The sequence below is a fragment of the Drosophila takahashii genome, chromosome 2R (assembly GCF_030179915.1).
Source record: "Drosophila takahashii strain IR98-3 E-12201 chromosome 2R, DtakHiC1v2, whole genome shotgun sequence".
Lineage (NCBI taxonomy): Eukaryota > Metazoa > Arthropoda > Insecta > Diptera > Drosophilidae > Drosophila > Drosophila takahashii.
In genome coordinates this window covers 24,161,762-24,189,503 of record NC_091679.1, presented here as the reverse complement: position 1 = coordinate 24,189,503, position 27,742 = coordinate 24,161,762, and the positions used below count along the sequence as shown (strand labels likewise).

Genomic DNA, 27,742 nt, shown 5'->3' with positions numbered 1-27,742 from the left:
TTGGAGATTTCACTTTGTTGTCCGGCAGCCGGATATTTTTTGGAATCCCCTGTACTTCTTGTTGACTTTAAGTTACACGTTTTTAGCTGTCTTCCACTCATCTCACTGCCATCGCTTTTCCCCGTTTTTTCCCGCCTTTTCCCTTTGGGCCTTTGCCGTGACAATTTCATTTATTTTGCCATTTTCCGTTTTAAGTTTGTCAGCGTTTTTTCGTTTCGTCCATGAAACTCAATTACTTGTCCTGCAATTGTTTCTGTTGGCTTAGCCACCCCCATGACTGTATCCTTTTGGCCTTTGCCACGCTGCGTATACGCAATAAGTACTGATTGCGACCTCTGTCGCATATTCCGCATTGTTTCGCAATAACGAAAATTATTATGATGTCTCCCCAGCGAGCAATCCATTAAATGAAATGCAATCACAATAAATATATTTGTGAATAAAAGCACGCATTTCCAGTTAATTTATTAATAATTACGCCACAATTAAAACCGTGGCTAAAGAACTTTATGGTCTGGCGAGAAACGTGAACAAAAAAATAAATATTACAGGTTGTTAAGATAAAATGAAAAGTTATTGTTCAAATTTAATAATGAAGCAAATAAATAAAATAAATACAATCCTTGTACATTTTAAGAAAGCCCAGAAAATGTCCACAAGAGAGTAACTTTTTGTTTAAATTTTTTATTTTGCTTGGCTTTAAACTTATTTTTCCATACTCAGAAATGAACAAAACACAACAATAAACCGATGCGAAACTTTATTTATTTTTAATTATTTTATAACAGCTGGCTGCTGGCATAAATACAAGTGCAAACACAGGCAAAAATACAAATACAGGCAAAAGCAGAAAAACCAAATATTAAATTGCACTGCAACATAGAATCCAATTCTCCAATTAAATGCTATCAAAAGCGAAATTCAGGGCCCTGGACCAAGTATTCAATTACAACAAAATGTTCTGTTGAGAAAGCAGACGGAAAGTGTGAAAGAGATAGCCCCCAAAAGAAAGAGCAATGAAAATGTTGTACTAAATAAAACGTAGCCTCAAGTATTTTGTGGCAAGCTGTTGAAAGTAACCGAAAAAAGCAGGGAGGCAGAAAACTCTGTGAAACCCACAGAGATGAAGAGATTGGGTGGGAAAAGTGCGGGTGGCTGACTGCGAAAAGTTTGCTCAGGTGCTCTGCCACTTGTGGCACATCCTCCTCAGTGTTTATCTCTGGTTCGGCGTTGCCGAGTATCAATTAGCCAAATGAAATTTCTCTTACCATCGGTTCTCCATGCCTTCTCCTCATTTCAGAACTCCGCCGAACCCGTCTACTCGCCCACAATGGCCGGCGGACTCTTCTCCATCGACAGGGAGTTCTTCGAACGACTGGGAACCTACGATTCTGGATTTGATATCTGGGGCGGCGAGAATCTGGAGCTGTCCTTCAAGACCTGGATGTGCGGTGGCACCCTGGAGATCGTGCCCTGCTCCCACGTGGGCCACATCTTCCGGAAACGTTCGCCGTACAAGGTAAGTGCCATCGATCAATTATTGAAAAGAAAACCCCGCACAGAAAATAGCAAATCATTGTGGACAGACCGAAAACCAATTCCGGTAGACAGAACCCATTGCTCATTAAGGAATGGCAGTGGGTCTGCTGGAATTTAAAACTCTTAGCCAGCATGTGTGGGCAGCCTCAGGACCAGTTACCAGTCCGGACCAGAGCTTCGTGTTTGGTCAACATTGGCCCAATCCTGATGGACCCGCTCCCCCGATCCGCTCCTCTCCCCTTGCCGAATGGCAGCCGCAGAGCAGCAACATGGCACACAAGGCACCGACATGGACTCACATATACCCACTGACATGGACATGCATTGCGGCTGTCTTTGCAACATGGTATACGGTGATGGTGATGGTGCTTGTGTGTGTTTGTGTTTGGGGATTCCATCCAAACTCACTCCGCCTGTGCCACCCATCCCCCACACAAACCATCCATTATTCCCCTAGATCTTCCCATTTTGGGGCCAGCTTCAATTATCAACGGTTTACGCTTGACAAAAGTTTGGCAACTGTTTTGATGTCAATGGCGTAACACACCACACACAAGAATACTGAATACTCCTGGAGTGGAACTAACCAATTGGACACCTGCCAAATCCCAGGGGAGTTTGTTGTCCCTTCGGTAATCACCAGTGATAAAAAGAAATGGAAAGGAAGGCTGACCTTACTTGAGCAGAAAACATCTATACAGTAGAAAATTTCTTTAAACAAGAGAGAACGCTATAGTCGGGTTGTTGTCCCGACTATCTAATACCCGTCACTCAGCTAAAGGGAGTGCGAACGCTGTACTCGGGTTGGTGTCCCGACTAATAATCGTAACTCAGCTAAAGGGAGTGCGAGGGAGATAGATATATAATTTTTGATTGCGTATAACTTTTTAATGAATGGTCCGATTTGAAAAATGTCTTCTACATTTCGATAGGTATAAATATGCACAACAAAATTGCATTTATACTTCTCGGAAATCTTTAAAGGTGTGGGCGCCAGACACATTTTAAAATCGTTAGTGGGTGATTGTGGGCGTTCGAGGGGGCGTGGCACTCCGCTGAAATAAACTTGCGCTGCGTAGGAAGCCCAAGAATATGAGTGCGAAATCTCAACCTTCTAGCTTTTGTAGTTTCCGAGATCTCAGCGTTCATACAGACAGACAGACAGACAGACAGACAGACAGACAGACAGACAGACAGACGGACAGACAGACGGACAGACGGACAGACGGACATGGCTAGATCGACTCGGCTAGTGATCCTGATCAAGAATATATATAGTTTATAGGGTCGGAAACGCTTCCTTCTAGCTGTTACATACTTTTGCACGAATCTAATATACCCTTTTACTCTACGAGTAACGGGTATAAAAATAAATAAACGATGATCCAGTCAGGTTGAATTTCGAATGTTGGTCTATCTATTTTAAATTAATAATACTATTTAATATCAATTTTACCACTACTGCATGGTAAAAACGATATTCTCATAAGTACCAGAAATTTTCCATGCACATATCGATTTGATTTCGTCGTTCTTTTTTGTGTGTAACAGTTTGAAACCTTCTTTGCAGGCTATATATATTTTAAAAGTAATTAATTTTTGAAAAGCCTTTGGACAACGAACTCTTAAGTTATATTAAGAACCTTATCTTATCTTACCTCCATTAAAAAAAAACTATTTGTTCATGCACTTTTGATGACCATAGTTGAACTATGAATTATTAGTTTCATATACAAGAAAAATAAACACATTTAGGGTGTTCAATTGCGTTCCAAACGTTGTAAAGTGTAAAAGTGTAAGGCAGTTCCAACAACAATTTCTATACAAAATAGTTTTCAAAAGTAGGACTTTAAAACTATTTTGTATAGAAATGCTTGTTGGAATTGATATACACTTTTACACTTTACAAAGTTTGCAACGCAATTGAACACCCTAATTATGTTTTCACCTTCATAGGCACATAGTGATTGTAATTTTGGAGAGCCATGTTTCATACTAATGGAAAATACATTTTTGCTAAAATGTTAATAATTTAGTAGAGATTTGTTCAATGCAATTACCGTATCGTACGCAAATGCAGCCATACAACGTCAACTAATTACAAACAGAACTAATACGATTGAAATCTAATGAAACCCGAAAGCAAATCAAATATATTAATTTGGCCAACCTAATTCCATATGTAGCCAAATTATAAACGCATTGCTATAATTAAACTCGCTCAAAGAGGCATAATAAACAAAGCAGAACAATTCAATAGGATTATCTGCAGGCAACAAAATCACACTGGTTTGAAGGTATGGCAACAGATCGGTGCATTTATCGCAAAGATATTGAATCAAAAGACCATCACAATTTACTGCTTTAGCCTGCGTTTTCAATAAATGTCAGTAGCAAGCACTGGGAACCCTTTCCCTCCCCACTTCCTATCCAAGTATTTTCCTGCTGTGCGGGAATGTCCGAGAATGCAGCACGGCACACAGACACCTGTACGGTGAACGCATAAACACAGAACAAGACATACAACAGGCGGACATTGTTCGGGCCTTGGGACAAAGGGCGGAGGCAGCAAAGGGTGGCCAAGACAGATGGCCAGTTGGCCGGGAACAACCGCAAAAGGGCTGAGAACTGGCTGCCGGAGCCACCTAATGCCACTAAGCAAAAGCTACTCATTCAGGTAATTAGGCTTTGTTGTCCACTCCGCTCGGTCCCCACCAACCTCCTCGTCGTCCTGCGGCCATCTCCACTCGACTCTGTTTGCTGACCAAATATTTCCATTGACTCCGGCACCGGCAGCCGTCCACTGATTGCGCCCCACCACCCTGCGCCCATTCGACCACCCATTCGACCACCCACTCATGGCCGTTCTGGTTCCCTTCAATTGCAGTGGCGTTCGGGCGTGAATGTGCTGAAGAAGAACTCCGTGCGGTTGGCCGAAGTTTGGATGGATGAGTACTCGCAGTACTATTACCACCGCATCGGCAACGACAAGGGCGACTGGGGCGATGTCAGCGATCGTAGGAAGCTCCGGTAAGTGGATTTCAAGTCATTTAAAATGCATACTATCCAAAAATGGCAGAGTAAATTATATTACAATTTTTATAACATATAAAATGAATTGATTTTCTTGTTAAAAAAAATGTAAATATAAAATTAAAATTCAATCGGTTTTTCTGAAAATACCATGTTTCATTAAAATAGTTTTATTCTAACCAAGCTAAAATAAAATTCCATCTAAAAACCTTTAATCGCCTTTTCGTAATACAAAGGAATCCATTTCGTAAAGTTACAATTTTCTAATCATCCCTGAATTATTTCAATTATTTTAATGCGCATACCAAATCCCACGAATAACCCCTTTTCTTTTCTCCCCAGTAACGATCTCAAGTGCAAAAGCTTCAAGTGGTATCTGGACAACATCTACCCCGAACTCTTCATTCCCGGCGATTCGGTTGCCCACGGAGAGGTAAGTCCTTAGAGTTTCATAACATAACATTCTTAACCCTTCCCCGAGTCCCAAAACAAACTAATAACCACCCCAAACCAAATTCCAAACCTAACGAAAACAAACGACAACCCATAAACACAACTCAATCCACAGATAAGAAACCTAGGTTATGGCGGTCGCACCTGCTTGGACGCACCGGCTGGCAAGAAGCACCAGAAGAAGGCCGTGGGCACTTATCCCTGCCATCGGCAGGGAGGAAACCAGGTTTGTTACCCCAGCCATACGGCAGCCTGCGACCGCCACAAACTCCGTCCAGCCACAGAAAACCGCGCCAGGAACAGCGTCTTCGGACAGCGAGCTCTTTTCCACTTCCACTCTCTTGCCACTACTAAAAACAGTGTCCCCAACTAATATCTCTCCGGCGATTGGGTCTTGCTTCCCCTCTAAGATCTTCTCCCTTGAACAGCTGTTAGACGGATCCGCTATATAGTGAACTTAATTTACAGATCGCCAACGGGCCCAGCCTCATGTGCCTGGATGCGAAAGAGAAATCCGATGAGGAAACGCCGGTTTCCATTTATGAGTGCCATGGCCAAGGAGGAAATCAGGTATCCACCTCCATGTCCACATCCTCAGAACTCTGAAAGGCGGAGGCGGCGATTCAGAGTCCCTGATTTCTGTCTGCCGATCTCTCGATCTCGTTGCTTGGGGAAATCCCTTCCCTTTCGGTGTTTTGCCTTGGTTGTTTACCTTCCTGTGTTTGATCTGACGCTTTCGTTCTCTAATATTGGTATCTCTTTGTTAATTTTTCGCTTGCTTTATTAACTCTAGCCTAAACCCTATAACAGTTGAACACCCCACAGAATACTTCTACAGGTCATATCACATAACATTATCATCGCTTAACCAATTTACCAAAGGGTTCAGGAACTGTTAAAACCATTTTTTAATAAGTTTTAAAGCTTACTTGAAGTAATCTTCATTAAAACTGTTTTGAATAACTTAACGTAACCTGTATTTAAAATAATTTTCCTATCTACTTAACAGTTCAATTTTTAAAACACCATTTTATTATACACACTTCTATATTTTGTTTTATTTTTTTTATCTATAGATATATGACAACACTTTCTAACCGAAAAAGATTCTTAACTTTTCACTTTTTTCGTTAGCGCTAAACGTTTCTTGTTTAAACTTTCTATTAATTCTCGTAGCTAAAACACTGTATCCTAAATTCTTCAACTAATTTCTTACCTTTTGTTCGTTCGAAAAGTTGTTCCCTGTATTTTGTTTTTGATTTTTGGTGCCTGTGGAAAAGTCCTCTTCTAGAAAGGTGTTTTTTCCTAAGTGGATCCCTCCCTTAAAAAACTGACAACAATAATATTTTTGTCGTTGTTAAATTCCACCCTTGTGAAAGTCCTGCGGTTTTGAGCACTAATTTTGACGGAGTTTGTGGCTACAATAACAAATATCTGTAGAGTACATAAACAGTTTGGATTTATTGCTCTTCGGCAAACAATTCATATTCAATTTATTTGCCTAGTATAAGTGAAAGTATTTATCAATAAAAGTTGCCAACTGAAATTGCATTGACAATTTAACAGTTTTACAGGATGCATACAAGCGCGCCAACACTACACACACACACATACGTAACAATACTGGTTCACACAACACACAGAGTTGCACATTTTTGGGGATTTATGCCATGTCACAGAAATTAATTAAAACGCAATCATAAATAAAATGCCGAATGATAAATCATTTACATGGCATTGGCTTTGGCTTCAGCTTTTACATTTTTTTCGCATTCAACCAGACAAAAAACAAGCACAATTTAAAACTACAAAAATTCAAACAAAGGAGCTTTAGTTACAAGTATTTTGAACTACAACAAAGAAACAAGCAACAGAAATGCAAATAAATGAACTGCAACAATAGAACCCTTCACAGACACACACGAACTGACACCAAAAGTTGGAGACATAAACTCGTTAAGTGCCAAGACTACGAGATACCTTTTAATATATACCTTGGCTACTCTTATAAAGAAGTATATAAACTAAAATCGGTCTATTAACGAATAATAATACTATTAAATGTTTAAATTGTGTTCACTAAATCAAAGCCAACTAATTTTCATATTTTTAATATTTAAAGTTATTATAATTAATCGAACATAGTAACAATACATTTATTTTAACTCATATAGCAGAGCTTACAAAATACCTACAGATTGCCATTTCTCGATATTTATTATGTGTTTTCACCTTAAAACATCGATATTATCGAATCAATATTGTGAAAATATCGAAAACATCGATAATTTTCAAGCTCTATCATGCAGTACTCACTTGTTCTTTTCAAATACCGAGTATCAAAAACAAGCTGAGATACTTTTAAGCTCACACAGAATGTGAATGTATGAGAATATTGTATATTCAACTTTTAAAATGGGGAAAAGTGTTGACCTCGTTCCGCCTGCTCTAAAATCGCCCCAGACAGACAACTGCCACGCCCACAGCCTACAGCCCATAGCCCTCGCCCCCCACACGGTCACATACAATGCTACAAAGTGGAAGCCACATTTAAAGGGGGAAAAGGACGAAAAAGATTTACCCAAATGTTTGTTTGCACTCGGAAATGCGGCTAAAGTAATCAACATTCGCCAGGCAGAAACACGGACGTGGAGGAGGTGTGCTTTCGCTTTTTGCACGCAAATTTTAATTTCGCACATCGTAAAATTTAGCAAGCTAACCCAGCCGAAAGGGGAAATAAAACGCTTTCGACTGCCACGTCAAAGGATAGCTGCACAAAAAACGAGGGTGTCAGTAGTACTGTCCACATAATGGAAGTATTCCTCTCATGCGGAAAAAAACGCGTCTAGGCCAGCAAAAATATTTTTCCGCAGCCCGCAAACAAATTTGTTCAGTCGGAGGACAAAAATGGAGCTAAATAAAAAATACACTAGATAAAAACTGGGGAGTGCTGAAAAAACGTAATTAAAAACGCATTTCGCGCGCACACAGAAAACGCAATACAAGCGCGGGGAAAAGGGGAAAACGATGATAAAAGAAATGCAAATTGAGACCGCCAAGGACGACAGCTAAAGGGCGGGGGTGGTGGTGGGTGGGGTTCTGTAAGCCTAAACAATAAGCGAGGATGAACACGAAGTACAATCGTGGCAAAGGGAAAAGTCCTTGGGCGGCCGGTGAAAGTGGGTACACCGATTGTACGTGCATTACTACAAGACAAAGCTTACAAGAAATTTATAGAGCAGGAAAATTAAATATCTGAATATATACGACAATCGAATAATCATTAGGAATGTTTGGTTTCTGTTTTCTAAACCATTTTCCAGAGCTCACTAGCCAAAAAGGACATAACATCAGTTATTTTCCCTATTTTTTTTGAAAATTCTAACAACGAGAGCTAAACGCTGAACAGGGAGTCCTTGAAACTGCCTTAATTGAACCGGTCATACAATAACAGTAATTATTCATGGTACGAAACCCCCGGTCCTCTGCCGTGCTGACCAATCTCATCATTATTCCAGTCCTGGCATCATTATAAACAAAATAAAGATGGGGGTCCATCCGGCTGGCGGTGCGGAAACGGAAATGGTAACACAAAATGGCGGCTGGTCACGACCTGACAGCGCCAAGGGGGCGCGCGAATCAAGGGGCGTGGCAGGGGCAAGAGCAGGGCAAACAAAGGCAATTTCAGTCACCAGCAGAATCTGAACCGAGCTCAGGCCATCTGGCATTGGCAACGTGTTTTAAATTATAAATAATCATGGCCATCGAGTTTCAGACAAAACCCAGACTCACACACACAAACACGGTACGACCACAGCCACACAAACACACACACTAGGCTATGTACACTGAAACACACACAGTCGCAAACTGAGCTGCTTTCTGGCATTTAATTGAATAAAACATTAGTGTGTAATAAGTTGTGCGATTGTAGCCCTGGAAAACTTTTGGCAACTGGCAACCGACGCATTCCCCGCCATTACAATTTATATTAATGTGTTTCCCTCGATTTCCCCAGTATTGGATGCTCAGCAAGGCGGGCGAAATTCGACGCGACGACTCCTGTCTCGACTACGCCGGCAAGGATGTGACGCTCTTCGGCTGCCACGGCGGCAAAGGAAATCAGGTGAGTGGATAAAGTATGCATAAAGGTAGAGGAGGAAGACAGGCAATCTTCGAGATATACAATGAAAATATTATTTTTATTTGGGACATTTATCAGCATATTTTTGAATTCATATGAAAATGGTAATAAATTGGGTGCGTTAAAAAAATACCTTGTGCTCTTGAATAAGACTGTGAAATATTTGATATCTGCTCGCATTATAAGCAAAGCTAAATTTTAAATAGTATACTTATTTATGTGATCCTTGACATACAGGAAAAATGCAGCTAAGATATACGTAAAAATCCCTATCTCCAAATATTTGTGGTTTTATTTTTCCAAAAAAAATTCAGTTAAGATATACGTTAAAATCCCTATTTATTTCTAACATATTGCTACTTTTTATGTTTTAAGCTGAGTATGAAACCACCTCTATAGTGGACATTCCTCTAATCAAATACTCTCGTTCCAGTTCTGGACCTTCCGCGAGAACACCAAGCAGCTGCACCACGGCACCTCCGGCAAGTGCCTGGCCATCAGCGAGAGCAAGGACAAGCTGCTGATGGAGGAGTGCAACCCGAGCCTCAGCCGCCAGCAGTGGACCCTCGAGAACTACGACAGCTCCAAGTTGTGAGGCTACTTCTATGCGAGGGGCAACCTCCTGTTGCCCACTTCGCGGCGACACCAACAACCACATGCATAGCGGCAGGACCAGGAAAGGCGGCGGGGGCAGGACACGAAGTGGCGGCAGGAGTTGGAGTAGTTGGATTCCCCCGAGGCATGTGCAATATAGAGAGAGACGAGCGGATTGTAGCAGCAGCATTACTTGCCATGCTATATAAATATTATTTAAATTTATATGTTTCCAAGCAACAGAATAGACGTTACTTAGCCCTAAGTACCACACATCCACAGGCTAGACAAACAGACACTGAAAAGGAACGACTGCTGTACAGTAGCTATAAGTTGATAAGTTTTCTAGACCTAAGTCGGAGCACTTAGGATTAGGTTAATGGAGCCAGCCAACCGAAGTCGTAGCGCAATTTTTGCATTTAAATTTGTAAACACTTGGCACAATTTACGGAAAGTGTGAACCTTGTCTCTGTGTACTTGACTACTTATTCCCAAGGCCAACGGCAGGCGATGGACGTCCGTAACCGGATTATTTATGAATTTTACAAATGTCATCAAATGGCTCTGCGAAAGCCTCATTCCAAATATATGTTTTAGTGAGTAAGCCCTAGGCTAAGTCTGAGTTGGAAAGCATTTGGTGATAGCCTGTGTTTCGCCTGTGACCCCCGCATTCCCACATATTATTTCCGACACCTACCTATATCTCTTTGAATGGCGAACCAAATTTTGATTTTATTTATTTTCGTACGATTTAGGGGACCGTCTTGTGTTGCTTAATCCTTAGACGAGGAGCGTTGCGATCCTTATGCCAAATTACCTTTAGGTGTTTAGATTTCGGTCAACTTTGTGTTCCATTTGAAAGTCCGTTGCATTTCCTTTCGTTGGATTCTCAAAACGACAACATATCCTATTTGTTGGACAAGCCAGCTTCTAGTACTTACAATATCAGTTTCCAGAGTACCGATATCACACAAGATACATAGCGTTAGTCCCTAGGGGTTAGTTATTGATAGTGCCTTCTATTTATAGCGGACGCATTCTTACACATATGTATGGTATCGCAGCCGTTCAGCGAACTCTTGTAGAATTAGGCTAGGTCACAATCACAGCGACTGTGTATATACTGTACTGTACAATTTCATATCGCATCCCGCAGAATGTGTACATAACTACGATTAAATACTACTTTATTCAAGACTAAAACGTACATATTATATCCATATGATAGCCAAGAGTTGCGCATTGTTTTTCATTTGCTATGTTTTATTCCAGCCAGCGAGCTTCACTGTAGGCGGCATTTACATTTTACGTACGAAACCAAAAGCCATAGGAAGTGGTCGATAATCTTTTTTTAAACTAAACTTACACTAGTTAACTAAGCGCGTAGTAAATGTGTAGTAAGATCGCAAGAATTGTGCAAGAAATCAGATACAGTTATAAATAAAAAATGTGAATTTAAAGTGTTTTTGTGTTATTAATGGGAAGTTCACATCCTTTAAATAAGATAAGTACATTGCATTTCGGCGCCAATTATCGATTGTTGATTATTTATCAATTTCGATGAAAAAACGCACAAAATTGGAAACTGGAAAGCGCCATCTGTTGATAAGTATTGTGCTAGTTATATCACCCAGCGCTAGGTGTCGCTTAAGAACATTCTACACTTACATGTAGGATAAATGGGTTATTTTTATAATTTATTATATATTAAGATTCGCGCTTACAATTTCCATTTTTATCAATCTATTTAAATATTATTAATTGGTCAACCGGACCAAGGACCTTTTATTTTTCGCCATCTATGGGACAGCAGCCTAACAACTAGAGCCACCTAGCGAACTTTTTCCTTTCTCGTGTCAAAAAATTGTAAAATTCATGTAAACGACGAATTCGCTATGCTAAAATTAAATCGAAAAAAATCGAAATCGAGCGCACTTTTATAAACCTGGTTGATTTTTTTAAGTGTGACCGCAAATTGTAATTAATTTATTAAAAAAGTTTTAATTTAAAGCTTAGTACTCAGTACGACTAAAACTGCTAGCTAAGCATAGGAGTAAGCGAGAGGCAAATAGGTAGCTAACGCCATTAGCTGGGACTTTTTTCCACCTCGGTACTCAGTTGAGCTAAAGCCTAGTACTCAGTACGACGAAAACTGCTAGCTAAGCATAGGAGTAAGCGAGAGGCAAATAGGTAGCTAAAGCCCTTAGCCGGGGACTTTTTCCCACCTCGGTACTCAGTTGAGCTAAGGAAATAGTAAGAAAATACCACTAAAATACTAGATTTAGCGGATGAATTCCGATGAACGCCTTTAGCCGCGGCCCAAAGAATAAAAAATTTGATCTTTGGCTGTGTTTGTGCAGAACCAGTGTGCCAATAACATATTATAAATATAATGAAAACCCCAAAAACCAATGGAAAACTGCCTGTAGGAGTTGCAGCAATACATATCCTCATGCCAACAGCAAATTTAAAGCTTGCGACCCAGATCGGCTAATCATTTTGAAATATTTCAAAATTGGCGCCAGTTAATTAGTTTGCTGAGAGTAAGACCATGCTACATGCATTGCGGATGAACTCCGAAAACTTCGGTCACTCTAAAATATTAATATTTTTAGACTAGTAAAACTCTTAGGGCCAGTTTCTCGAGTGCCGGCTAACATTTCTCGAACAGATAAAGTCCCTGCTAAGGCATTTTGGCTTTCTCGAGCATAAAAGTGAGAGCTAACTTTGACAGGGACTCGGAGTCCCTGTTAAGCGTTTTCGACTCGATAGATTGACAGCTGATTTCCCAAAGCCAACTAAGAAGAAGAAACGAAATCACAGCTGACTTTTTCCTTAAAATATACCCAAACAGCTGATAAAATAATCGAAGCACGCCTTTTTTTGCGCTTCACAGCACAATGCTGTGCGTTAACAGTACTCTGTAATTGTTTCTCGTTCAGATAAATTAAAGTAGTCGAGAAAGCGGATTTGCTTTTACGAACAGTTTATCTGGTATTTAAGTTTTTCGAACAGATAGCTATCAGGGACTTTGACAGGGACTCGAGAAACCGGCCCTTAGCCGAACTGAGTACTAGGCTTTAGCTGGGACTTTTTTCCACCGCGGTACTCAGTTGAGCTAAGGAAATAGTAAGAAAATACCAAAAAATACTAGATTTAGCAGATGAATTCCGATGAAAGCCTTTAGCCGCGGCCCAAAGAATAAAAAATTTAAACTTTGGCTGTGTTTGTGCAGAAGCGGTGTGCCATTAACAAATAATAACAAAATAATTGAAAGGAAAACCCCAAAATCCGATGAAAAACTGCCTGTAGGAGTTGCGGCAATACATATCGCCATGCCAACAGCAAATTTAAGGCTTGCAACCCAGGTCGGCTCAACATTTTGTAAAATTTTAAAATTGGCGCCAGTTGATGTTTGCTTTTTGTCAACAAACCCAGTTGACTGAGAGTAAGAGCATGCTACATGCATTGCGGATGAACACCGAAAACTTCGGTCACACTAAAAGATTAATATTTTTCGACTAGTAAAACTCTTAGCCAAACTGAGTACTAGACTTAAGCTGTGTATGTGCAGAAGCGGTGTGCCAATGCATGTATTGCGGATGAACTCCGAAAACTTCGGCCACACACACAAATCTCCGGACCACATTTTTTTTAAGCCAATTAAAATTTCATTAAATATTACATCCTCGACGATTATATTTTCTTTAAACTGAAATAAATATCTCCTTTTAGGACAGTTTTTGAACATCGACAACAGGCTCTTAGAAATAAAACTTTTGTAAATTCCCATTTGAAAGTAAATAAAACAAGAAAGCAAGCTAGCTTCGGCCAGCCGAAGCTTATATACCCTTGCAGATAATTCCTATTAATTTACAAATTACACAAATGTTAAATTTCCTATTATTTCTCACATAGTACTATCACATTGTTGTTATCCACAGTGCGCACTCCTTCAACATTAGCCATAATTTCATTTCAAAATCTCGTTATGGGAAAGCTCGGATATCAACACTTTTGTACCTCAAAATTAAATGCGCGGGCCGAGGTTATGCGTTCGGCATTTCGAGTCCTAATCTGCGAAGTATTTCGACCGTATTGCAATCTTTTACGAATTATTGCGGCTCTGCGGCGTTGTTCCTTGGAGGTCGATGATATACGCGGCATTTTTTATAATTTGTAAAAATTTGTATAGTTGAGCCGAAGAAGAAAACTGTTTTCACGTTTTTATTAGCTTTAAACTTTTTTCTCTGAGCACTGAACTGATCACATGAACACTTTGAACTCAACTGAACTGAATACGTTTTGGCTGTGATGATTTCAAATTGTTTAAAATCACCACGCCTACGTAAAATTTAAAATATAATCTTACTATTCCTATGGGAGCCATAAGATATAATGGTCCGATCTGGCTCGTTCCGACATATGTACTACCTGCAATAGAAAGAAGACTTTTGGGAAAGTTTCATCGCGATAGCTTTAAAACTGAGGGACTAGTTCACATAGAATCGGACATACGGACATGGCTAGATGGACTCGGCTATTGATGCTGATCAAGAATATATATACTTTATGTGGTCGGAAACGTCTCCTTCACTGCGTTGCAAACATCTGACTAAAATTATAATACCCTCTGCAAGGGTATAATTACACGTATACCGAACTTAAAACACTTCTATCAGGAAAAGTCTAAATGACATTATCTGTTGTCAGAAGCGAAAATCTATGAGTCGTCTTCTGGCCACCAAACTGAATAAGGATTAATTTTTTAGTATTTCTACCTTTGCTTGTCATATTTTTTATAACTTTTTCGCTTCTCCAGGAAAAAAGTTTCTCGCGAAACATGATTCGAAGACCCAAAGGGGGAATGGCCTCCTTAATTTCTTCACTCGTAATATAGCGTAAGCTTACATAGTTGATTTCTGCAGCTGCAACCACACAGGCGTTATTTTGGACTTAAGAATCTGGACCTGTCGTTTATATTTTTACATGCAGGGTGTACTTACCTCTTAAATACTTCAATGCTTCTTGAAGATCCAGCTCTTCTAATAAAGCTATTATTTTTTGATCGTCCTCGTCTTTAAAAATTATTTTCCGGAGCACTTTTGACACAGTAACCTAACTCTCGACACACTGAATTCAAATGTCACTGATTTATTAGACGCTTAGAATTGTTATTATTATTATTTAACGTCATATCTCCGCACTTCTGCATACGACATTTCTCCGCGCGGGACGAGAATGGACATTTCGGGTAGTTGTGGGCAAGTACCATATTAAGGCAATTGTGGCTGACCGCCTTTTTGTGCTCATTGCACCTGGTCCAGCACATCCAACATTGGAATGGGACCGTAGTCCACAGGGTTTCATTCTCATCCCTGTGGCTGACTGGCTCGGCAGTAAGAATTCTACCGAACAAGCCAGCCATTTCGGGGGGTGGACCCTGCTGCTGGACCAGGTGCGCAGAGCCACTATATCCTGGCTGGTGCTCCTGGCGCTTGTCCAGTCGGCGGAGCCTGTCCCAGTGGCTGTGAGAACGCCTGTCCAGGTGGCTGTTGGAGAGCCCGTCCCAGTGGCTGTTGCGGAGCCAGTCCTAACTGTCATGGTCCTTGAATCCACATTGTTGGGGTCCACGGTTGGTTTTGAACCCACGGTGGCGGCTGCATTTGCAGTGTCGGCTGAATTTGGAGCAATGCATGTAGCATGGTCTTACTCTTAATCAGCTGGGTTTGTTGACAAACATTAACTGGCGCCAAATTCAAAATATTACACAGTTTTAAGCCGACCTGGGTCGCAAGCTTTAAATTTGTTGTTGGCATGGTGATATATATTGCCGCAACTCCTACAAGCAGTTTTCCATGGTTTTTGGCGTTTTTGTTGTTGAAAAGTTCTGATATCAACATTTGTGACGAAAAATTATTACACTCGTCATTAAATAGACTTTCTAATATTTTCCCACACGCTGCAATAGAAAATGCCTGTGAAGGAAAAAAGGCTGGAATAGTTTGCTAGGACGTGCCGAATGAGAAAATATTAGAAAGTCTATTTAATGACGAGTGTAATAATTTTTTGTCACAAATGTTGATATCAGAACTTTTCAACAACAAAAACGCCAAAAACCATGGAAAACTGCTTGTAGGAGTTGCGGCAATATATATCACCATTAAAGCTTGCGACCCAGGTCGGCTTAAAACTGTGTAATATTTTGAATTTGGCGCCAGTTAATGTTTGTCAACAAACCCAGCTGATTAAGAGTAAGACCATGCTACATGCATTGCTCCAAATTCAGCCGACACTGCAAATGCAGCCGACACCATGGGTCCAAAACCCGGGCTGGACCACAACCTTAGGGCAGCCACAATTGCAGTGGGTTCAAAACCAACCGTGGACCCCAACAATGTGGATTCAAGGACCATGTCAGTTAGGACTGGCTCCGCAACAGCCACTGGGACGGGCTCTCCAACAGCCACCTGGACAGGCGTTCTCACAGCCACTGGGACAGGCTCCGCCGACTGGACAAGCGCCAGGAGCACCAGCCAGGATATAGTGGCTCTGCGCACCGGGTCCAGCGGTAGGGTCCACCCCCCGAAATGGCTGGCTTGTTCGGTAGAATTCTTACTGCCGAGCCAGTCAGTCACAGGGATGAGAATGAAACCCTGTGGACTACGGTCCCATTCCAATGTTGGATGTGCTGGACCAGGTGCAATGAGCACAAAAAGGCGGTTTGCCACAACCAGTGTTGGGAAAGGTACTGTGTTTTTTTACCTAGGTAAGGTAAAAGGTATTGGGCAAAAATAAATACCTAGGTAAGGTAAAGGTACTTCAATTTCCCAGTCCCTAGGTAAAGGTAAAAGGTAAATATATTGTTTTTTTTATTTTTCATAATTTTATTTGTTTTATTCAATGTTTTCATTTCAACTTAAAATAAGACTAGTTTTCAGTTTTAATCTAATCGTCTTAATCTAACAAAATTTTTTCATTTAATTTAAATTTAAATGTTATCTTTTTTTTAACATTACTAATGTTTCGAAAAACTCGTCCCCCAGCCTGTTTCGTTTTGGGGTTAGAATTTGACCTCCACAACTAAACAATCTCTCAACTGGCGCAGAGCTGGGCAGAACTGTATTATATTTTAAGAATACATCAAACATGCATTTATATTTATGTAACGCTGTTAAATTTTTGTCATGGTCACTTAGGTATGCCAAAACCTCTAACTCGAATTTGCAATGCTCCATATCTTTATCATCTCTTAACTTTACTTGAGTACTGGAATTGTAAAATTCTTCAGAATCGTTAGTGACAATACTTTCATTTATTAAATTAAGGTAAAAGGTACTCAATTATTTTTATACCTAGGTAAGGTAAAAGGTACCACTAAATTGTACCTAGGTACGTACCTAGGTAAAAGTATCTAGGTATGTCCCAGCACTGGCCACAACTGCCCGAAATGTCCATTCTCGTCCCGCGCGGAGAAATGTCGTATGCAGAAGTGCGGAGATATGACGTTAAATAATAATAATAATAATTCTAAGCGTCTAATAAATCAGTGACATTTGAATTCAGTATGTCGAGAGTTAGGTTACTGTGTCAAAAGTGCTCCGGAAAATAATTTGCAAAGACGAGGACGATCCAAAAATAATAGCTTTATTAGAAGAGCTGGATCTTTAAGAAGCATTGAAGTATTTAAGAGGTAAGTACACCCTGCATGTAAAAATATAAACGACAGGTCCCGATTCTTAAGTCCAAATTAACGCCTGTGTGGTTGCAGCTGCAGAAATCAAGTATGTAAGCTTACGCTATATTACGAGTGAAGAAATTAAGGAGGCCATTCCCCCTTTGGGTCTTCGAATCATGATTCGCGAGAAACTTTTTTCCTGGAGAAGCGAAAAAGTTATAAAAAATAAGACACGCAAAGGTAGAAATCAGGGACCGTAAATAATCATTATTAATTTTCTTTTTAACAAAAAAATCATGGTCAAAGAATAATCCTAGAAAAAAAAGAACTATACCAGTACTCTTTTTAAGCACCATAGTTTCAATATCCGGTTTAATTTTTATTTTTCCAATTTTTATTTAAAACTCGAAGGATAATCGTTATTTTTTGAGTTTTTTATAAAACTCTAAAAGTAATGATTTTTTTTTGAGTTTTATTTCAGCTCTAGAAATAATGATTATTTTTTCAGTTTTATTTTCCGCTTGACAAATACCGCTTACTTTTTGATTTTTATTTTCTGATTGAAAAATAAAACTTATTCCTTGAGTTTTATTTTTTGATCAGAAAATAAAACTCGAAGTCCAATTTCTTTGAATGTAAGAGGTTTGGCTTTAAAAGCGGTTAGCAAATGTACTAAGTAGACCACGGCCAACACATTAAGGGCACTTTTAATTTTATACAATAAGCGGAAACCGCCAAAAACCAAGAAAAAATTCTCTGCCTAAAACTTACATATAATGAAGCCAAATCAGGTGTTATGTGTTCGAAAAGCGGCCACCTTTCTTTCAACTTTAAGAATGACTGACCCAGGGTGGTAAGATTATAGACATTATCTACTTTTGAAAATATAATTAATAATTTAAGTTTTTGTATAAGCAGTTTTTATTTTATACATTTAATTTTACAAAAAGCAATTTTTCTCATTTCTGTTAGTACTAATTTAAGCGCAGAAAAGGACCTTTCTACACTTACTTGCGTTGCTGGAACGCAGTGAACAACCATAGCCAGCAGATACAAGTTTGGGTAAACGATAATAATATATAGGTGCCATAATATAGGCACCTAAATCGATCGGTTTGGGGTTATAATTATCGATTTCACTGCAAGCTATTTTCAGGTCAGCATCCATTTCATCATCCGAGTTTTCATCGTTCGAGTCAACTTCAATGGAATTGAGGAACTCGTTCAATAGGGTTTCGGAATTTGAGGAACTCGTCGACGATGTTGATGGTTCCTCCCTCGGAACATTTTCATCATTATCCTATTTAAGAATTTATTTGTTTATTCAATATGCGGAAATATATTTATTGACTTACGTTGCGGTGAACCCTTTTAATTTGGGTAATAGCTTTTTCAAGCTGGTCCGTGCTGTGATAAGGCTTGAGCCGCTTTTCGAACACATAACACCTGATTTGGCTTCATTATATGTAAGTTTTAGGCAGAGAATTTTTTCTTGGTGTTTGGCGGTTTCCGGTTATTGTATAAAATTAAAAGTGCCCTTAATGTGTTGGCCATGGTCTACTTAGTACATTTGCTAACCGCTTTTAAAGCCAAACCTCTTAAATTCAAAGAAATTGGACTTCGAGTTTTATTTTCTGATCAAAAAATAAAACTCAAGGAATAAGTTTTATTTTTCAATCAGAAAATAAAAATCAAAAAGTAAGCGTTATTTGTCAAGCGGAAAATAAAACTCAAAAAATAATCATTATTTCTAGAGTTGAAATAAAACTCAAAAAACAATCATTACTTTTAGAAATTTACAAAAAACTCAAAATATAACGATTATTTTTGAATTAATAAATAAACTCAAAAAAAAAATCATTTAAAATTGAGTTTTTGGATAAAACTTATAATCATTACGGTCCCTGGTAGAAATACTAAAAAATTAATCCTTATTCAATTTGGTGGCCAGAAGACGACTCATAGATTTGCGCCTCTGACAACAGATAATGCCATTTAAACTTTTCCTGGTAGAAGTGTTTTAAGCTCGGTATACGTGTAATTTTATTTACTTTCAAATGGGAATTTACAAAAGTTTTATTTCTAAGAGCCTGCTGTCGATGTTCAAAAACTGTCCAAAAGGGAGATATTTATTGCAGTTTAAAGAAAATAATAAGGCATTAACTACACAGGAGAGGAATGACATTATAAATATAATCGTTGAGGATATAATATTTAATGAAACAACCCTTATGCGGTTATTCCACTACATTGTTGGGCTTATTCTTTAGAGCATTCATTAGAGGCTTAGAAAGGGACAAATATATATACATCTACTGGATTTTTTTGAATTCAAAGGCACGGTCACACTAACTTTAAAAAGTAAACAAAGTCGTCTAAAATGTCGAAAAATTTATTTTCGGATAACATGTGCGAATATCTTATTGATTGCGTCCACACAAACGAAGCTATTTGAAACCATCACAGTTCGTCGTATAAAGTGAAGCACTTGAAGGTCGACTTTTGGCAAAAACTGGCCGAGGAGCTCAATTCAAAGTTTTCCCCAGCAGTTTTTATTCAGTCAGGTAAGTCAATTTTGTCTTGCGTGGTTATATATTTTGTTAATTATAAACTAAATATGTTATATCTTTAGCTGATTGTACTCGAAAATGGAACAACCTAAAATCCTACTACAATCACGAATTGTAAAAACCGATGGGCACTTTTGGTATTTTTTTTGGTATTCAAGAATACTTCCATACGGTACACCCTATACATATAAGCCATAGCGTAATAAACTGTATAGAGACGCCATTTGCTCTGCCCAAACCTCTGCGTCAGAACGGTGCAGATGTATAAAATCCCATGAAACTCACGATATTTATATTTTTATTGTTGAATGCGGTTAGCACCTAGCTTTAGGAGGAAATTTGCACATACTTTAAGGAATTACTTCAAACTCCTAATATTAAACTTTTTAAAGCTGGAAAGATAAGGTGACTTCAAGACTTAAAAAATTGGCAATGTTGTCTGTACTGTTTTTAAACATTTTTTTAATTTCAAAAGCTTTGAACTTTTTTTTGGTATACAAAACATATCCTTTTTTGAACAAAATGTTCGGTAATTTTACATGTTCAAAACAAGTAATAGTTTCTATATCAAATAAAAGCACCTCTTAACGAGGTGAAAAACTAGTGTCGATCGCACTTTCCACGTACAAAAGTTCCTGATATCAACTTTTGTGACGAAAAACGATTTTAGATGCGACTAAATAAGTACGCTACCTAAAATTTACTCGTTCGGGCCGCTTTAGCAATTATTAATTATCTACACGAAATTTTTTTGTTGTAGCGTGCCGAATGAATAAATTTTAGGTAGCGTACTTATTTAGTCGCATCTAAAATCATTTTTCGTCACAAAAGTTGATATCAGAACTTTTGTACGTTGAAGGTGTGATGGTCACTAGTTTTTCACCTCGTTAAGAGGCGTTTTTATTTTATATCAGAAGTTGTGGTTTGTTTACTTTTGCTCTCATAGGTGCTAATATAAACATTTAAATTTAAATTGGGCAATCATAATTTTTAATCTATTGTATTTTTTTTTTTTTTTTTTTAATATGACTTAAAGAGTTTATAATGTTGATCAGCCAATTTAATGGCTATAAAACATAGATTACAAATAGGAACAAATAACGTGAGATCATAACAGGGTGGTGAATAACAAATTTTTATAACCTATACTACAAACTAAGACAACAATTTAACAACGCATTACTGCTTCAGGACTCGTGAGACGTGACGTCCTCTTGTCCAGAGATCGCCGGGATGCCTTCGCTTCAGCCTTCTCCTGTTCGTCGGGTTGGCCAAGGAAGCTGCTAGGTGGTTGGGGTGTCCTGTGAGGCGTTCGTTGTACCGACTCGAGTGCCGGTTAATCTGATCCCTGACCGAGGGCATGTGGAGATCGTTGGCTAGGTCTATGTTTCTGACGTACCACGGCGCATTCGTGATTGTTCGCAGCGCCCTATTTTGGACTCTTTGGACCTTCATGACGTTAGAGTCGGAAGCCATGCCCCAAAGTTGGATGCAGTACGTCATTGAGGGCACCACTATTGCTCTAAACAGCAACACTTTGTTGGCAAGGCTGAGCTTGCTCGTTGATTTGAGCATCCAGTTGAGCTTCCTTAGCTTAGCGCGACATGTAGCTGCAATTTTTGTGGTGTGCTGCTTCCAGGTGAGCCGTTTGTCCAGGATCAGACCCAGGTACTGCGCCTGAGGAGATTGTGGGATGGTGGTGTTAAGGAGCTCAACTGTTGGAAGGATCTGTCCTCTCAGGGTGAAGTTGCAGTGTTGAGACTTTCTGCCATTAATTGCAATGTTCCACCTGTTTGTCCACTTGCCGTAGGAGTCAAGAAATTCCTGGGTTATCCTTGATGCTTCAATACGGCAGGTGGAATTTACAAGGAAGGCAGTGTCGTCAGCGTAGGTGGCGAGAAGAGTGTCCGGTACATTGATAGACGGCAGATCAGAGGTGAACAGGGTGTATAAAACGGGGCCCAGGACGCTTCCCTGTGGAACGCCAGCACGAGCAAATCTTATGCTATTGTATTTAATAATTTAATAAGTAATTAAGTTAAAAAGGCGTTGAAGTATTTCAAAATACCTTTTAAACGAGGTATAGCACATGTCTGTAGCTTTAGTAGTGTAGAACTTACAAACTAACGAAATATAGCTATTTTTATCTTTTTTCCCGCTAAAGTAGCGTGTTTTTCCAAAAGTCGTAGAACAAAAGATTCTTATATGGAACTCTTAAGTGCAAAATTACTGATTCCATGACGCAAGTAAATCTAAATTTAATGTTTTCCCAAGTTAATAGGAATGAACTGCTTCCTGTCTTGTTTTACTATTAAATATTTTGTATTTTTAATTAGATGTCCAGTCAAATAGACACTTTGGGGGAGGTCCCCACTAAAAACGGATTGGAAAATGTTTACCGGTTTCTAAAAGGGCAAAAAATGAGAGGTCCTACATGATGCCCTGGTGGAAGCGTTTGAGGAATTCAAAGAAGAAGTGAAGGTCACGGCAATGGCCAAGGTGGAGGCGCCATGAGTTTTTTTTTGCGGAACTTGAGGTCTTCTTCCATGTTGGATCCAGTACCAAGCAGTTACAGTTATTTTTTATCACCACATTAAATAATTCAAATATTGTTAAATTATTTGTATTATTGTATAATAAAATATAAGGAAATCAATAAAAATCGTATATTAAATCGAATCGAACTTAGCAACTTCTTATCTTTTTGGTTTTTGGGAATTCACACGAGAAGGTAACAGCCATGATTTAACAAGTTATTGCTATCGGTTGACAATTTTGACCATTCGCTATAAAAAAATGGCACAGGACGGTGGAAAAATTCCCGAAAACGGACAAGGGCAACAAATGCCCCAACCAAGCATGTGGCCCCAACCACAGTGGGTGCCTCAGGTGCCACCACAACTGATCCCGCAGTTGCCTCAGGTGCCCGGACAACAGCCACAACAGCTCCAGCAGCTCCAGCAGTTGCGTGGCTCTGCGCACCTGGTCCACCCCCCCAAATGGTTGGCTGGTACGGTAGCGTTCCTACCGCCGTGCCAGTCAGTCACAGGGATGCGAATGGGACCCTGTGGACTACGGTCCCATTCCAGTGCTGGATGTGCTGGGCCAGGTGCTATGAGAGGAATAAAGCAGTTTTTCATAACTGCTTGAATCAGGTTCTGGTTTACTTCTGCCGCAAGTGTCCGTTTGCATCCAGGTCAAAAAATCCAAGTGGCCACCTCAGGCCTTGCCAGGGATTGGGAGAGTACATACCGGACGCAGACCACGTCGCCTTACGGGAGCACTGGCAGCGGATGAATGAAGGAGGCAGGCAGGCCAGTAGGGCTAGGTCCCCAACTCCCTTTAGCCAGTTCTAGTGGTAAGTAAATTTTAAAATTTAATAGGTTTTTTCAACGCGGGATGGAACACAGTCGATTAGGCCTCAAGGGGACACGACTTAAAAAAAACGCTCCTAGTGCTCGACCTCCAAGGTGGTCATCATAGAGGAGTAAGAAACTATATAGAGACTAGAGGTGGAGAAACATCGATGCATCGATGTTTTACAATTTTTTAGAAACATCGATTGTTTGCGAGCATCGATGTTTCTCCACCTCTATTAGAGGCGCCATTTGCTCTGCCCGGAGCTCTGCTGAGCGCCAATTCAAGGCCAAGTTCGAAGCGAACTTCAACTTCTCACCGCATCCAACGTGTGCAAAGCAACAGCAATAATGGTGAGAGTCCACAACAACAACAAAACAGTGAGTGAGTGCGGTGCAGATATATAAAATCCCGTTAAACTCACCATGGGCCCAAAATGCATGTTTGAATCGAACATATTAAAAATTAGGGAAATTTTCGATTTTCGCCTAGGTGGCATCATTGGCGAATTCGCCGAAGAGAGTGGCGGAACAAATGGCGCCTCTATGCATTATTACTCTATGGCTTGACTTCAAGACTTAAAAAATTGGCAATGTTGTCTGTACTGTTATTGAACATTTTTTTTTATTTCTTAAGCTTTGAACTTTTTATTTGGTATACAGTGGCTCACAGCTTATTTCAACCACCTGCCAAAAAAAAATCAACAGCCTATAAAAGCTGAACCAAGACACATATGAAAATAATTTAAATGCACGATTTTGATGTTATGTTTCTATTTATTATTTTTTAGCATCATATAATTTTCATATTTATTTAAACATTTTTAATGTAATTAAGAACAAAAAATCAACAAAAAATAAGGCCACAGCTTATTTCAACCAGTTAGGTATAATGATAATTATAAAATGATTTATGATATTTTACAACTTTTTAATATTTTTTGTGCCCCTCCTTGTTGTCAACGACCATTTGTAGTCGTTTTGGTATGGAATCCACCAACTTCCTGGTAACTTCTGGCCCGATTTTCGACCACTCCTCAATCAAGGCCGTTTTTAGATCAGATTTGTTCGAGATTTGCCGTTTTCGAATGTTTATATCCAAAACGGCCCACAAATTTTCGATAACGTTCATGTCTGGAGACTGAGCCGGCGGTTGCATAACATGCGGACAGTTCCAAACAAGCCAGGTTTGAACAATGCCCGACTTATGTTTCGGGTCATTGTCTTGGTAGAACCGAAAATCTTCCCGAATGCCCAGCTTGTCGGCGCTTTCGTGCAAATTTGACTTCAAAATATCAAGGTAAAGATGTTTATCCATTGTTGATTCAATGAACGCCAAGTTCCCAACTCCTGACGCAGCCATACAGGCCCAAACCATTACACTTTTACACTTCCTCCGCCGTGCTTAACTGTTGACTGTTAACTGTTGTCGTGCGTTATATTCTCGCGTACAAAGCGATAGATGATGCTCTGGACCAGCGGTCGGCACACACATACGTTGACTTTTTCTTTTATATTTGTGTGAGTAATTTGCACTGGGCAGCTCATCGATGTGTGTGTGCAGACCGCTGTTCTACGTTATACATGTGCGAGCAGCGCGGCGGCAGAACAAACCCCTATGCTCACTTAATAGGGCGCTGCCGACCGCTGCTCTGGACTGTCCCATCACTCAACCCAACCATCTCAGCAATTTTCCTGCGAGAATGTCCGTTTTTAAAATGTTTTAGGACAAGTTCTTGCTGATCCAACGTAGTACGCGGTCCCATTTTGCCAAACTAATTATGCGTGAGTGATCCATGCACAAATTTGACGCGACTAAACTTGATCAGACTTAGAATGTAAACACCAAAGCATAGAAAAAAAAGAACCGTTAAATTGCATTGGAACGCTGATTTCCAAGGCGGGAAAGTACTTGGTTGAAATAAGCTGTGGCCTTATTTTTTGTTGATTTTTTGTTCTTAATTACATTAAAAATGTTTAAAAAAATATTAAAATTATATGATGCTAAAAAATAATAATTAGAAACAACATCAAAATCGTGCATTCAAATTATTTTCATACGTGGCTTGGTTTAGCTTTTATAAGTTGTTGAATTTTTTTTTTGGCAGGTGGTTGAAATAAGCTGTGAGCCACTGTACATGAATACAAAACATATCCTTTTTTGAACCACATGTTCGGTAATTTTACATGTTCAAAACAAGTAATAATTTCTATATTTCCAATAGCCTATTTTTATACCCGTTACTCGTAGAGTAAAAGGGTATACTAGATTCGTGCAAAAGTATGTAACAGCTAGAAGGAAGCGTTTCCGACCCCATAAAGTATATATATTCTTGATCAGGGTCACTAGCCGAGTCGATCTAGCCATGTCCGTCTGTCCGTCTGTCTGTCTGTCTGTCTGTCTGTCTGTCTGTCCGTCTGTCCGTCTGTATGAACGCTGAGATCTCAGAAACTACAAAAGCTAGAAGGTTGAGATTTCCCACACATATTCTTTGGCTTCCTACGCAGCGCAAGTTTATTTTAGCCGAGCGCCACGCCCCCTCTAACGCCCACAATCGCCCACTAACGATTTTAAAATGGGTCCTGCGCCCACATCTTTAAAGATTTCCGAGAAGTATAAATGCAATTTTGTTGTGTATATTTATACCTATCGAAATGTAGAAGACATTTTTCAAATCGGACCATTCATTAAAAAGTTATACGCAATCAAAAATTATATATCTATCTCCCTCGCACTCCCTTTAGCTGAGTTACGATTATTAGTCGGGACACCAACCCGACACAGCGTTCGCACTCCCTTTAGCTGAGTGACGGGTATTAGATAGTCGGGACAACAACCCGACTATAGCGTTCTCTCTTGTTTCTTATTGCATAACAAAGAAGAGCATTTTAAGTACAGAACTCAACTGGAAAGGTTGTTTTTATTTCAATATAATCATTCCTTTCACAGTATAAAGAATGTCACTAGATATCATAATATCGCATAACAGATCCGGAAGTCCTGGTCTGCCCACCCTACCATTGCTCGCTCATCCCTACTGCCGCGTTGCCCCTCGCTGCCGTCTTGCCACCGTTGCGACGTCCGGTGGCCACCTCCTTGGCGATAGGCGTCCACGGCTCGTTTTTGTAAAATAGCAGTGAACGCTATTCCCCGTAGTGACGAACCGCAGCGGGAGTGTGAACGACATGTTCACGTGAAAATAAAAAGAATTTAAAACAAAGAAAATTTGAAAAATTATACCAGACTTGTCGGCCTTAATGCATTTTGAATTAAAATACTCGGCGATCGGTGATAAACTTCTAATCGGATAATTTGTACAAAAGCTATAATTGTTTAAAGTTGCAGTATAAATATTAATTATTATTGAAGTGCCTTTATACAAATAAGCAAACTAATTTTTTGGGAGGATGCACTCTTCGTATTAGATTTATTCTTTAGTTTTTACTTGCAGACTTATTTGATTTCGTTGATCTGTTTAAATACAGTTTTAAATGTATTCCCGCGCTTCTAGAAACTTTTGTTAGCCTCGGCATTTTAGATATTACAACTAATTGTCGAAAAAGCTCTCGACCTTAGATGTTCCTAACGTGTTTACAATTATCGATTTGATAGTTATAGTATCGATTTCGTTAATATCGATAAAAAATACTAGGTTAATATTGGCCGTGTTCAGCAGAACAACATATGGGCAATTCTCTGGGGATGTAACCAAGCCAAAAAGCGTGAAACTTAAAAAAACATATTTCTATATGATTTTGCACTGATATTTGATTCTAGTAAGATGGATCCTCAACTAAGCTAAGTAATTTGAGTATCCTTGGATAATTGTCTAGGACAATACCTGATATATACACAAAAGTAAATTTTTTGGTATTTTTTAAAGTTCCTCTTAAACGGTTTTTTTGACCTTAAGGTTACAGAAAAACCACCTAAGAAAATGACGGAAAAAACTGCCGCGAGCGACATGTAGCGTGTGACAGTCACTTCGATGCCAATAAAAAATTAACCACTCAATATTTCGTAATCAAATTAAATACATTTTAAAGAAGAAATAACAAGGAGCACTATGAAATTAACTGAATTCTATTGGTGTCGCGTGCGAAAGTCTTGGTTTTTTTTATATATCTTAAAAACGGAAAATGTTCAAAGTCAGCCGAATTGCCCATATTCACTTGTCACTGATGGATCAGTAAACAGTGTTCAAGTTTGTTCTGCTGAACGCTCATGAAACGTTTCGATGACGTAAAAGTAAAAGGTATATCAAATATTGCGCGCGCAATTAAAAAATATATATATTTTTCCCGCCCCCGTAACTGCAGCACTGCTAGCAGCTATCGTGGATACATAAATATCAAAAATGGCTGAACAATTAAA

At 39.3% G+C, this 27,742-nt stretch overlaps 1 protein-coding gene across 3 annotated transcripts in view; it reads left to right on the top strand.

Annotated features, from left to right (window-relative positions):
• Pgant9 (polypeptide N-acetylgalactosaminyltransferase 9) overlaps positions 1-11,223 on the top strand; it is a 62,453-nt gene extending 51,230 nt beyond the window's left edge. For 2 of the 3 annotated variants that reach the window (XM_070213623.1, XM_017137690.3), the window contains 6 exons: positions 1,301-1,519; positions 4,427-4,569; positions 4,915-5,005; positions 5,141-5,251; positions 9,044-9,151; positions 9,603-11,223. In XM_070213623.1, coding sequence (XP_070069724.1) covers positions 1,301-1,519; positions 4,427-4,569; positions 4,915-5,005; positions 5,141-5,251; positions 9,044-9,151; positions 9,603-9,764 — 834 coding nt within the window. In that variant the 3' untranslated portion in view covers positions 9,765-11,223. Of the gene's footprint in view, positions 1-1,300; positions 1,520-4,426; positions 4,570-4,914; positions 5,006-5,140; positions 5,252-5,493; positions 5,596-9,043; positions 9,152-9,602 lie in introns of all 3 variants that reach the window. The other variant, XM_070213624.1, reaches the window with a different exon arrangement.
• Positions 11,224-27,742: the final 16,519 nt, after the last annotated feature.